The 14,861-nt window shown below is 40.3% G+C and overlaps 1 protein-coding gene across 1 annotated transcript in view; it reads right to left on the minus strand.

Annotated features, from left to right (window-relative positions):
- The window catches only part of LOC109475077 (adhesion G-protein coupled receptor G7-like), a 44,506-nt gene extending 29,645 nt beyond the window's left edge, over positions 1 to 14,861 (minus strand). The window contains exons 1-7 of the mRNA XM_019775620.1: positions 14,567 to 14,861; positions 4,735 to 4,770; positions 3,709 to 3,868; positions 1,999 to 2,099; positions 1,257 to 1,369; positions 793 to 854; positions 403 to 560 (exon numbers count right to left, since the gene is read on the minus strand). Coding sequence (XP_019631179.1) covers positions 403 to 560; positions 793 to 854; positions 1,257 to 1,369; positions 1,999 to 2,099; positions 3,709 to 3,868; positions 4,735 to 4,770; positions 14,567 to 14,696 — 760 coding nt within the window. The 5' untranslated portion in view covers positions 14,697 to 14,861. The remainder of the gene's footprint in view (positions 1 to 402; positions 561 to 792; positions 855 to 1,256; positions 1,370 to 1,998; positions 2,100 to 3,708; positions 3,869 to 4,734; positions 4,771 to 14,566) is intronic.

A 14,861-nucleotide genomic window follows, 5' to 3' on the forward strand; every position in this document is an offset into this window, starting at 1 on the left:
GAACTAAATGTTTCAATGAAAAATGGTATTTGTGAATTCGTCTAAAAATAGGTCTGCATGCAATTTATTTGAAGTTGCAAGCGGAGACATGTCTGCAGAACGGTTATGTCAGTAAGGGTAAATGTTTCAAGTTAAAACGTCATACTTGAACGAAGCCAAGTGTCAGTCTACTAAGGAAAACCAAAGTGACTGGAAGAAAGCTTTAGGTCACAGAATTTCTTTGAGTTGTATCAAAAGTTTTACCTTTTTTAACTGAAAATGACGTTTACTACGAAATACACGACATGGATTTAAACATCAATCGATGGGAATTATTGGCATATTTTAAATACTTTTCAGGGTATTTGTTTAGGTCATCCATGCTATTCCTTATATAACTTATTGCCAGGAACAGCCACATACATGTGCTCAAGAGAGTCCAATCGTCTTCATCCACTCCGAGAGAGTTACTAGACTGCACAGCTGTCCTAAGAGCCATGGAGATGTTGTTATACAGGTTTTGCTCTTGGAGCGAATAACCCTGTACGATGACGTTTTGATCTGTGATTACACTTCCTGGCCTGCAATAAAAATAAGAGTTTTTACTTTTTGTGTAAAGGGAAAATCTAAATATACACTTTTTATATTTTAAAAAAGCATTTGCCATCCTGATATTTTAACTAATGATTATTTTAATATTGCAACTATTGATCCAATCCCAACACCTTTTTTGCATTTACTATCAAAATCATATGTGCTGTAACTGCAGGCATAGACACTATATTTATTTTGGTGACAGGAAGTTAGACTTACCTTACATCCTTTACTCTGACTGACACGTTACCTGGAACGCTGGGACTCACATGTTGCCGGTACTAAAAATGTGTTTTTAAATAGACGTTAAATGCTTATTTGTTGAGCTTGGCATTAATTCCAATGTGACATGTTTAAAGATATGATATGTCTTACGTGGGACATTGCTACAACTGATATGACTACATAGTTTTTATATATTTTTGTATTATCAACGCAATGTAGCGCACTTACACACACACGCGTACAATTATACATACACCAATAAACACACTTGTGTCATTTTGTGTCCACTATACGATTTGCCTTTGTTATCCCAACTTTGTAATTATGTTCTTCATGTTTTATGAGCAAAGGATCCTCATCAGCACATTGTGTGTTTTCTGTCCAATGCTCTCAAATCTATGTGAATAGAAAAAAAATGAAACAAATGTAACACACATCAACATTAAAAATTATCTCACCCATTCCTTGACCTCTGTACTGATGCTCTGAAAAGCCTCTGAATTAGAATCTCTCATCTCAGGCGTGAAGTTCCTAGAATTCATTCTAATGCTAGAATGGAACGCCATGGTACCTGTAATCATTGACAAAGAATATAGACTTATAATATAGACTGTTATTTTATCATTAACATATAATGTAATTAATTTTGATCTGACAGAATTGGGGAAAAAAACGCACCGGCATTCGGAGAAAAAAATACTAATAATTACACCAAATTAATATATAAAGGGTTAAATGCGCAACATAATACATTTCATTCAACATTATTCTTTATAGTTTACGAGCACATTTTATGATGACTGGTTATTCTAGAATATTTCTTTTCAAAAACGTTTTACCCTAAGTTTAACTTACTATACTAATCTTCAATAGTTTTATGATCGAATTATGATTTTGTCAGCGATCAGGTCACACATCAGGTCTCTTGGACTATCCTTAACCGAGACGGGGGTTGATACTATTTACTTGGTAACTTTGACAAGTAGCAGCGTGTCTGCTATATGTGTAAATGAAGAAATACAACCCGGTAAACTAAACAAGGTTAAGTATATATAATTAGCAATGTTTTACTACACACCATCCTGCCGTTAACCAGACTTTATAACATGCAAAAGGTAGATGCGAGTGACGGAACCTTTATGTACTCTTTGTAAAGTGTTCTTAAAGACTGTCTTTTTGTACAGTTGTTTGAGTACGAACCCTTTGGTAGCACAGTCACGATGCTTTCCTCAGACTCAGTCTGCCCACCTGTACTTGTCACTTTGCACGTTACCTTGTGAACACCACTTACAGCTTCATACCTGCAAGTGACACGTAAGCACCGGGTTCAAATGTTTATCATTATTATCATTTATTCATTTTATTATTTATTTATTAGCACATACATAACTAAAGTTATACAAAATATTACAATGCAAATAAACGTGCAAGGGGTAGAGGAAAAGTAACAAATACTTATTTGATATCCTCCTCATCATGATTTTACAATTTCTACAGTTATATCAAATGAAATATAAATAACAATGACGACTATGCCTTACATTGAACCACTCCGTTAAAAAAAGAAGCAATGAAAAGATAGTGAAGAAGTACAATGAAAAATGAATCACTTAAAACAAAAAAGATCAAGTTTGGCATAAGTATGTTTTCGAGCTATGCAGTAAATTCTGTATCAAAATCACCCACTTACGCTAGCTGGCTATACCTCCCAAACGTTAGTACATGGCATGGTGTAGAAAACAAATCTCTTAATTGTGAATCATGCATCATTAAGCGATTTTGTAACTGTGATTTTATTATTGACAGTCACTGTGGCGTTTATATTGTGTAATTATTGTAATCGTTTATCTCTTCCAGTTTTGACTATTCAGTTCTAATTTGTTTCATATATAAATATATGAAAATGTGTTATTCAAGTTATTCAAACTTATTTTTTCAAATTTGATACAGAATTTATACATGTTATAAGTACCAAATACATGTTATACATGTAACAAAAGTGAACAGTTCCTTCACGTTTCGGTAAATTTCTGTTCAGTGGATTTTGCATGAAAAGGAGTATATAAAAGTGTATAAAAAGTAACAACAAATGCTCGAATGAAAAACGATAGGTTCTTAACATTCCGGGTTTCAATAATATATCGAGTATACTGTGATGAATAATTTATTAAGTATACAGTTATGCATACACAAAGAGAGAAATTAGCAGCCGATTCATCTTATGTACAAATAAGAATTGACAGGTGACGACGACGTTACTAAAAGAATGTTTCAATCTTAGAGACTACATGTTAGAGAATATATAGTTAAACCTTAATTGTCACCACTGATATATATTCTGTATGTAATTTGCCACATACGTTTATTCTGTACGTAGGATGACGTTATCCATACATGTATTTTAATGGTTTTTATTGTCCAAACAGTACCCGTGCAGTCGCAGCCTTTATACGGCTGAATTGAAGCAGGGTATCACATAATCAATACAAATCACAACAATTACAACAATCAAATAATACAAATGATACACATAATATTTGTTCCACAATTATTTTTTGTGGAACTGTCGCAAGGGTCTGTGCGGCTGCCATTCGGCGCCACAAGGTGACCTCAATACGGCTTTCCCCAACCGAAGTTAGGTACCCATTCACACCTGGGTGGAGTGAGGAAAGTCGTGTAAAGTGCCTTTCCCAAGGGCACAACGTCGGGGCGCATGTTCAGACATGTACCGGGTACGACTCGGAATCGAACCCGGGTCTCCCCGGTTCATAGTCGATTGCTCTAACCACTACACCACCCGACGCCACCACGTTGTCAGATCTTTAGCGTTGTCAGATCTTTAGTTGTAGAAGACCATACAAAAGTCTCTGTACTTTTGTTATATATACTAAGCAACGGTTAAAAACTTACCTGAAGATAGGGCTTCTGTGATTTGGTACAACCTTTCCATTTACAGTCCACTGGTACTTAAAATTACCGGGAAATCCTGTTGCGTTACAGGTAATTGTGACCGTTTCTCCCACTAGAAGGTCCTGGATCTCTGAAGGACGTATGGTGACCTCTGGCGGCACTTTGCAATAAAAAGAACATATTTGTTGTGTACTGGATTATGATTTTTTTGCACAGTGTCACTTTTAGAAAATACCAAACGCTGATCTGTTTTTATTTGGAGATTTTTTTGAGTTTTAATTATGTTTTTTTTTATTGTTCTGCAACATCTAAACCAAAAACACGTCTAAAAATATCATTACTTAGTATCATTAATCCACATATATTTGGTAAATTATTAAGAATTATTCTGATGGCCATGATGAGATTTTTTTAACAAAATGAAAAGAGAAATAACGATGCAGCTGTAAAATATTTTATTCACACATAAGGCCATGTTAATTCGATTATATCTATGACATCCTCTGTGAACCCACAGACTGATGCGAGCGTGCGAAAAAAATGGTTTTATTATGAAATTTACGTAGTGATAAAGGTTAAAAATGACAAAGAGTATAGCATAGTGAATAATCTACTCTTCAAATTCATTTCTTTACATTTTCGTCTTTTTGTTTGATTTTGGCTTTCTACGACATTGGTATCGTTTTCCAATATTTTTTTTGCAACGTAGGGTATATATTTGCTCATTTTGCAACTGTTTTGTACGATTTACAGTTTAGTTGAAAACTTTGAACCGGCCAAATATTCATGCGCGATCGGATGCCATCCATATAAAAAAATCAACATGGCCTAACAAGAAAAACAGCTGTTCACAGTTGGTGGTTTGGATGCTCTCAGTCATAATGGGATCTGGGCCTGCGCCAAATACTGACTTTTTCCCTTAAAGGAGTTACCACACTCACTCATGAATGAAAGTAGGGGCCCATTATTGATGGCGGACAAAATCCTACTCACTTACATGCTCTAGAGATGTAAATTTGTACTTACAAGATGTCGGTAGCACCATCGACACAGTTGGTATATCTGAAAAAGCGGCATGAAAAACAATTGATGATATGTATCCATCAATTCTAGAGCTCATTGCTTGTAGTAAAACATCAAATGCTCCCAAGATATAGTCCACAGTTTCGGTTTATGCCAATAATTGGGGGGGGGGGCGTTTTCGTTAAAGTGAGTTTGAATGTTGCAAACGAAGGAAATGTACTTAATTCAAATACGTCGCTTAAAAGTATTTTGTATTGAGACTGCATGGCAGTAGTTATGGAACAGAGGAGCTGTGTACTGCTTGCCAATACTATAATACCTAATGCCAATACCACCCCTCTAGATTTATAGGCTATACATATCAGTAATATTAGAGTCGTCCAAATGACGTTATTCGGAATTTTCTCTCCATGGAAACAGCATAAATTATCGCCATGCCGTGCGACTAATTACCCCAGACTTGGAGAGAGAAAAAACTAAAGGGAAGCTACGACACGAAAAATACTTTATTTCCACGTACGGGAGAGATAGGAAAGATAGCACGACCAAAAACGTCAGTATGGAGGTTTGTGATGCAGAAGATAGCGGTGATTCTGACATGGATGACCAGAAAGCCTTCGAACTTCAGGCAAGAGGGGAGAAGAAACCGCAGGAACTGTTACCGCAGAAGGAGAGCGCGGCAAGACCCGGGGCGTCGGCACATTCGGATCTACCGAGTGAAGAAGACGAATTGGCGGAACTTTACGAAAGTAGGAAAACAGCAGGTACGTCAATGTTTTACCAAGACTGTATCGATATTTTCTGTACAACATATAAGATGTACAACAGATGTAGCGGGTACAGCCTATGGCAAAATATGCATACATAGTTGGTGATGCTAACATACGTACATGGTTGGTGATGCTAACAATATCTAACAGTTCTACTAACTGTACTAAGAATCTGGTCTACTTTCATAATTATACAATAAAGAGATACTAATTTTACTATACAAACTCTATTAATTGTAATATAATATTGTGTCAAAAATGTATCACATTTTCTCGTTTTGTCAGCGAATTGTGTATAAATTGGCCTACATATGTGGATGTATTGACAGGGCATGATAGTAGCATACTGAATATCTCTGTCTTTGTATGGGGTAGCGTTATATCGGTCTTACATGTTAAAATATACGACCGATTGTTCTCATACAGCTGCACCACAGTCAGTCGGCATGTTCACCTTAATTTACTCTGTCAGCCACCTTTGGCTGAATTTGTTGATCGCCACCTTGACAAAATTTGATCGCCCATTTTCAAACTTGAGAATCGGTAATTTTTTTGTTGTGTCTCGAGCATGTTTTTCGTCTGAAAATTTCCCGTCTTCAAGTTTATCTCTTTACATTTTCGTCTTTTTCGTTTAATTTTGGCATTCTAAGACATTGGTGTCGTTTTCCAAGATTTGTTTTGCAATTTACGGTATATATTTGCTCACTTTGCAACTGCTTTGTACGATTTACAGTATTGTTGAAAACGTTTTTATATTTTTGGAAACGGCCGAAAATTCATGCGCGCGCGGATGTCCATATAATCAAATCAACATGGCCTAATGGACAAGTGGTGGCGAGAAAATGACTTGCATACAACTGGAAGCCGCCATCACTTTTTTTTAAGTTTGCATTTACGTTTCTCTGAATTGAAAAAAAAGAAAAGTGGTCAATTTGATCGCCCATGTTTAAACTTGAGAATCGATCTTTTTTTTGTTTTTCGAGCATGTTTATCGTCTGAAAATGTCCCCTGACACATTTGACGGGACACGGCAATCTGCGAAGATTGGCCGGTCTCTGTAAATCTACAAATCGAGCGGTGATCAGAAGAGTACCGGATACCGGCCGCATTCCGCCTAAAAATATGCCTTTGTGCTCGCCGATTTGTTCGACGAGCTTTTTTTTCATTATTGTGACGCCGACTTAATATTCTTTTTCTTTTCATTCAGGGAAACATAAAATAAATGAATGGAAAAAAAGTGGCGGCGAAATAAATTTGTACGCAAGTCAAACTCTGGCCACCATTTTTTCGTTATGGAAAATAAAAACATTTGACAGGACACTCAAAGGAGTTAAGCCATGTACAGTAGAACTAAAGGCCTATACATTGCTATCTAGAGGGGGGAGTCTGCAATGTGTAATAGCTTGCATAGCTGTGATATCAGCCATCTTTTAAGTTAAGCAGCCGCATTCTGAACATTATGGTTTTTTTTTCTTCCCGTAGGTTTGGAATCTGCAATTTCTTGTTTTTGTTTGTTTTGTTTCTTTTTTACCTTAGTTAAGCAATGCCATAACTCAGACAGGCTACTTGTTCTAATTGTTTTTTTTAACTGATTGTTTGCTTCCTTTTACAAACAGTGCCCCCACCACCTGTAGTCCGACCGAAGGAACGCCGACCTCAGCCGGCAGATGTCCCCTCCCGCCCGCCAGACCCGATGTACGTCAGAAGGGTAAGGTACTTAGTAAATCTGTACAAGTTCAATAGAATTGAATTGACAATGTAAATATAGTACACAATGTAATTAAAGTAAACGCATGACGACTAGGCCAGATCTCATAGCTTGTTAACGTTAGACCGCAACATCTGTTATGTAATAGTATGTTTATCTGAAGTGTAACCGACACTGTTAACTGTTACTTGTTCCGAATTTTGTATGTTCTTGTTGTGAGGGCTAGCCCTTTATAATAGCCCCCGGTAGTCCTAGCTGTATATATATGATATGTCTTATACAGTCTAGTTTGCCATGACAGGTAGGACAGAGGTTCTGGTCCACTAAGAGGATCCTTGAGTGGCAGAGACAGGCGCTGTGTGCGAGTGAGGACCCAGGAGCAGTTTTAAAGCCTGTCCAAGAATATGGCGAGCAGAAGGATATAGAAACTGGGGAGACGGGTTTTAATGGCCATAGCCTTGTAGGCTTAAATGCAGAATGTCTACCAGCAGAGAAAAATGTTGCTAAAGGGGCCGCACTTACAAGTAACAATCGCGCTCTTCACAGAGGAAAAGGAGATACAACCAGTCAAAAGGCCCGACCAGACTTCTCCACTCATATCAACACAGAATTCCAGACAACACATGGCAACAACAAACGTAGAAAAGGACCGACAGAACATTATGAGAACCACAGAGAACACGCGGATCACGAAAACGCTAGAGAACACGCACATTACCAGAATGACGAAGAACATGCACATGACGAAAATGGAGAACAAGGACATTATGAGAACGATGAAGAACACAAATATTACCAGTACGATAAAAACCACGCACGCCACAAGAACGACCAAGAACACGGGCATTACGAAAATGACGGAGAACAAGGACATTATGAGAACGACCAAGAACACCAACATTACGAAAATGACGGAGAACAAGGACATTATGAGAACGACCAAGAACACCAACATTACGAAAATGATGGAGAACAAGGACATTATAAGAACGACGGAGAACACCAACATTACGAAAATGATGGAGAACACCGACATTACGAAAATGACGAGGAATACTCGAACTTCTCCACTCATGTTTATGCCGACTTGGACCCTGACTTTCTGGCAGCACAAGATGCGATCCAAAACGCCGCAGCTCAACCGTTCTATGAGATGGACATCATCCTTACGAATGAAGAACAGGAACAACCATTTTACAAGATGGACGTCACCGCTGCTGAAGACAAACAACAACAAGAACAGCCCTTTTACGAAATGAATGTCGCCTCAGCCGATGAGAACAGTGAACAAGTCTTCTACAGGATGGACAGCGATCAACTGGGCCAGCCGACTCCGTCAGAGAACGCGTACGAAGATATAGATGCCGATTTTCTGGCGGCACAAGATGCTGCGGTCAGGAGGCACGGTGTAGGAGATCCGAGCAGGGGTGAGTAAAGCCATGCTGATTTGATTATATGGATGACATTCTCTGGGAACCCAAAAACTGATACGAGCGTGGGAATAGAAAAAAAGTTTGGCCAAAAAAGTTGCTTTAAATATGAAATCTAGGTGGTTTTAAAGGTTGAACAAATGACACAGATTATGGTTTAGCGAATAATTTACCCTTCAAATTCATTTCTAAACACTTTCGTCTTTTTCATTTGATTTTGGCATTCTACGACATATCATTTCCCTATGATTTTTTTTCAACCTACGGTATATATTTGCTCATTTTTTAACTGTTTTGTACGATTTACAGTATGGTTGAAAACTTTTTTGGGGTGAAACGGCCGAAAATTTATGCGCGCGTGGATGGCATCCATATAATCAACATGACTTAACTGTTGCGTACCGAACCGCTCCTGGAGCAAATCTACGTTGTGGATACCTGACCAACCACAGTTCTGGACACACAAGAGCCTTGTCTCGAGCTCGTTCCGTGCTTGGGGCGTGGATAACCATGATTGACAGTAATTGCAGGTACAGTTCGGGACACAGTCAGGCTGTGTCCAGTTGTGCCTGCTCAGGCCAAGAACGGGACAGGCACTGTTCGGGACACAACAGTAACCTACTTCATGTTTGTGCACTTAGACAATTCACATTGAACAGTAAAGGGTACATTTAGTCAGACTGCCTAGTTGTTTTAAATGCATGGTATACAAAGAGAGATATATTAAAGAATATCTAGACATTAGAAATTACTTCAGTGATTGTGAAAGCACATAATAGCTACACACTTTTCTATATGTAGGTTTATAATACTAGTAGTTATGAAACTGTAGTATGTACAAGTACAGTAGATGCCACGTTTTGTTCCCCATAAAATTGTTTCGCGAAATTTTAAAGAGTCAGTTTAAAGGATTAAGACTGCTACAAGTAAAGCACAAATCGAAAGTGGTTTCATGATAGCAGCTTGTTTTTTTTTTTTGTTCCACAGAAGCTGAGAACGACGACTCGAAGTGCAGCCAGAACTGCAGTAAGTTCTGCAGATCTCGTCATGGCCGCATGGTGGCGCTTTGTGTTGGTGTCATCATTGCCGGTATTGTTGCAACTATAATCGCCGTGATTCTCAACCAGCACAGAGTACTGAGCATCAACCCTGACGAAAACACGGTGGTACGTTAAGTTGTATTTCTTTCAAGTAATAATTCGTTTGCATATATTTTCTCGAACATTTCCTGATTTTGTAATCATACTTTGTTTACGTTTTGTGTATATTACATGTGGGTTTTCTTGTTGAAATTTATAGTACGATCATCATGCTATAGTACGATAGCATTATATTAGTATGGCTTATTTTTTGGTGTGTTTATTTTTATCTCGACAAACTAGACTGTAAACCAGACAACACTTCCAGTGACCTCCACAACATCGTCTGCACTTCTGACTGTGACGTCATCACAAGCTGCTACTCATGAGACAACAGCTGGCACAGGTAATTAATTTTGTCACGGCTTTCACATATACATTTTAAGTACATATGTCTTTTTTCTTTTCTTTTCTCTAGGAGGGGAGTTCAAAATAGGTTTATATTATGTGTGTGATGTATATAGCTATGTATTATTCATACGTTTGGGTGTCTTATGAAATTGTTTAATTAAGGGTTAATAACCCGCCTTGAGGTGAATATGGTGTAATAAAACCTTTTCAGTTGCTTTAACCACCGAATGAAGCCACAGAGTGAGCGCAGCGAGCGAATATTGTTGATTATATATGAGCGAAAATTGGTGATTATAGCAACTGACAAGGATTTATCACACCATATTCACCGAGAAAGGGCGGATCATAATTAACGCTATTATCACATAGCCTATCAAAACTCACACAGTAAAGAGTGAGAAAATTCCTGTATAACACCAACTAAAATAGAGCATAGTTCCATCTGGAGTCACCTGAGGTGACGGAGGGGGGGGGGGTCGTGTTCTATTTGGGTCAAACACAACTCAAAGTCAAGTTATTTTTTGATTTTTAGAACAGAGCCATGTTCTATTTGTGTCACCCGAGGTCATATACGGGTGATAATTGAATTGTTTAATGTATGGATTGGGATGAATATTGAATGACCCGGTTTTAACTCTATATGTGACATTACGGCGCCATAAGAAATGTAGAATGGAGCCTTCTGATTGGTCAACGTCACCCAGCTATATCATAATTATCCATAATGTACAACCGGCGGCGAGAAAAAAAATTGCATACAACTGGAGTCCGCCGTCACTTTTTTTATGTGTATTGATGTTTCTCTGAATTGAAAACAAACAGTGGTCATTGGTTATTTCTTGCAGATTGGTGGGGAGAGTGGGCCCTCTACGTTCGAGCGTACTTCCAACAGTACAGGGACATCGCCGCGGGTTTGGAACAACGTTACCCGGACAATGAGGTTGTGAGGACCCTGTTGGAAGACAGGTTATTCTGGCCTATTGTTTGCAGGTACTGGAAACTCCACCATGATCTGCCGAAAACCTTAGACATGGCTGTAGGCAATGGCATTGAGTACGGAATTTCACGTGAGTACAGGATGTCACCTGGCTATCCACCATTGGGCGACTTCCTCTCTGCCATGTTGAACGCTCTAGAGGCACTACGGAACAAGACGGAGGCACTGCGGAACAAGCATGGTAAGATGAGTCTGTCTCTGAGCGGGCATGTGTTGTCTGACGCTGACGTTGAGGCCCTGGCAAACCTTTTCCCGTTTCTGAATAGAATGAGTGGACTCCATCTTTCAAACTGCAGAATTTCTGCCAACGCAGCAACAATATTGGCCGGGAAGCTACACCTACTGAGTACGCTGACTGTGTTACGTCTCAGTCGTAATGAGATAGGAGATGAAGGAGTGGCAGCAATTGCAGAGACTTTTCCTCACTTGAAACAGCTCCAAGTTTTATACCTCGAAAAGACTTCAGTAACAAACCTGGGTGGACGGGTCATTGCCAAATGGCTTGTCCACCTGCAGCAGCTACAAAGACTCTACTTGCGGGAAAATGAGCTGGCGCTCAGTGTCTCTGAGCTGGCAGACGCGTTTGCCAACATGACACGACTGGAGTATGTCAACATGTGGCCCGTCAGGTGCAGTACCGCGTCCTTCCGCATGGCGGCGCAACAGGTACGAGACGTACCCGCTGTGGTAACGGGAGCATGGTATTTTCCCATATATGCAAATATAATTCATTAATATATGCAAGATTTATGCATATATGCAAGCACGTGCAGACATTAGTACAACTTGTATACCCTATGTATCATAAGCAATCCATTCTACATATAACGTTGCCCCTTTGCACTCTAATTCTTTCTACCTCAACCTAAGGCAATCACACACACCCCTGCACACTCTTACGCACCCTGTGCACTCTCACGCACCCTGTACACTCCCACGCACCCTGTGCACCCCCACGCACCCTGCGCACTCTCATTCAACCTCCCGAACCTGATGCACCCTCACGCACCCTCTGCAACCCCATGCACCCTGTGCATCCCCCATGCACCCTGTGCACTCTCATTCAACCTTCTTCAACCTGATGCACCCCCATGCACCCTGTGCACTCTCATTCAACCTTCTTAAACCTGATGCACCCCCATGCAACCTGTGCACTCTCATTCGACCTTCTTAAACCTGATTCACCCCCATGCACCCTGTGCACTCCCACTAATACTGTAATTCTTGATTTTTTTAACATTCACTTGAGCAAATTCAGCAGTCAATATTCCACCGCTGTAATTTCATTACTGCAACTATTCGAAAACTACAACTACAGAAACAATTACCTTATTTACACCTTAAAACTTACGTGTCAGGTGCTTACCCCTTTTCCTCAAGCCATTATATAAAGAAAGACTAATAAAGAAAGGGCGTAGATAAGACAACAGGCGTTTACCGTTTTAAGGTCTCTTCGTGAGTAGGTTTAAGAAGGTTGAATGAGAGTGCACAGGGTGTATGGGGGTGCATCAGGTTTAAGAAGGTTGAATGAGAGTGCACAGGTTGCATGGGGGTGCATCAGGTTTAAGAAGGTTGAATGAGAGTGCATAGGTTGCATGGGGGTGCATCAGGTTTAAGAAGGTTGAATGAGAGTGCACAGGGTGCATGGGGGTGCACGGGGTTGCACAGGGTGCATGGGGTTGCACAGGGTGCGTGAGTGTGCATCAGGTTCGTGGAGGTTGAATGAGAGTGCGCAGGGTGCGTGGGGGTGCGCAGGGTGCGTGGGAGTGTACAGGGTGCGTGAGAGTGCACAGGGTGCGTAAGAGTGTGCAGGGGTGTGTGTGAGTGCCTTAGGTTGAGGTAGAAAGAATTAGAGTGCAAAGGGGTAACGTTATATGTAGAATGAATTGCTTATGATACATAGGGTATACAAGTTGTACTAATGTCTGCACGTGCTTGCATATATGCATAAATCTTGCATATATTAATGAATTATATTTGCATATATGGGAAAATACCATGCTCCCGTTACCGACGCTGTCCACTCCCTAGCAGGGCAGGTGAAACACCACAGGGTTCTTCTGCTGTATGACGGCTCTAGCAAAGCTGTTACACAGGGACTGGACACAGCATGGCGACAAGTTGAAGATAAACTTACATCAGGGGTATACATATCAAACCGACAGTTGAAGATAGACTTCAAGCTGTTGGTTTCTGATGCTGGACACAATCCACCCAGAGGTTTTAATTAACACGCGATTTCCTAGGCCCCTTTTCCCGAAAAGACTGACATTTGGCAACTTGACAGTTCTCTTGTCATTTTTGTAGAGCGAACCGTGATCATGACCCTGACCATATGAACAATGCAATGACTACCCCAACTACACTCAACAGCGAAAGGCCAGCAGGTGCCGACGTAAAGGAGGGGGGAGGGGGTCATGTGATGTAATCAAGCTATTGTGGTAGCAGGACACAGTTTGACGTAAGAAAGTGATATACGTAATGCGACTGTGCGAGTAAAAGGGTGCTCGGTAGAAGGTAGAACGATATAGATATGCCGCAACGTATACTACTTTGTGCCCGTACTACGGGGTTCGCCCATAAAAACTGTGCACTCTGACCTTGCGGTCTAAGAGCTATAAATACACGCTACCACAATAGCCCGGCGCCCTTCCCTCGTGCGTCATCTAATTGGTTTCACGTCATTGAAGATAAGGCTAAAAAACCCTTCACACAAAAGGTGGTTTTGGTCTAATTAACCGGAGGAAGTTCCCCTTTTTGGCCGTATTCATTTTCCTGCTTCTGACTGTATTCTTTCTTCATTGTCAAAAGCTTTGAATTAACGAACTTGTCTGTTTGAATTAGTGTGAAGATAAAAAACACGGGGATACTCGATAGCGTTGAGTTGTTCATCCACGTGGCCAAGTTATTGGGATTTGGAATGTACAACCCATTTCAACTCTTCCATCTCATTTACTTCATCTGTATGTTGTTGTTGTTGTTGTTGTCTCTGTTACTTCGCTCATCACGTCGAAATATGCTTTAAGTTCCCGAATGAGGACAAGTACCCATCTTACACCGGAGAATAAAATTAAATCAAATGTAAAGTGTATTTCCCTGACACAGAACTGCCAAGAATCAAGAATAACCGATGTTCTCTCAATATAGGTCTTTCCACTCTTCAATTTGACGATGCAGTGCTAACACCTAGAACTACAACGTAAGGAAGAACACTTGTGAAGTTATGCAATTACCCTGGATGCAAGAACTCGTTTTTCGGGCGGCAAGAGGCCTTCGCCCGCCGGTCAAAATTACCGCTACGGGGGAGTCTAGCCCGGGGGGAGTTTGGCTGATATACTCCTCTGCGGGCGAAGATTCTGGCTGCCGAAAAAAAAAACGGTTAGCGGCCTGTAAACTTGGCTGGCACCCATAGTATTATGCAATAAAAAATCACGACATACCTTGTGCCGAAATCACACTGCAATAGAAAAGTAGAGGCAACCCGAGTATCCACACCGAGTGTTTCATTTTTACATGCAGAATCTTGCCTGTATCTGTATCTGTATAGCCGGTATAACCGCCAGTATACATGGCCTTATAGGACGAACAACGCGTTCTCCTAAACTTGAGACTCAGGAAGAAAATCGGCTCATCAAATACTAGGATGGAAGGCAGTTCTGTCCAGTTGTAGCTAGAACCGGCATATAGAGAGAACTGACCACATCAGGAAATGGCCTAACAGTTATAGCATATCAC

The sequence above is a fragment of the Branchiostoma belcheri genome, unplaced genomic scaffold (assembly GCF_001625305.1).
Source record: "Branchiostoma belcheri isolate BF01 breed outbred unplaced genomic scaffold, Haploidv18h27 scaffold324, whole genome shotgun sequence".
NCBI lineage: Eukaryota > Metazoa > Chordata > Leptocardii > Amphioxiformes > Branchiostomatidae > Branchiostoma > Branchiostoma belcheri.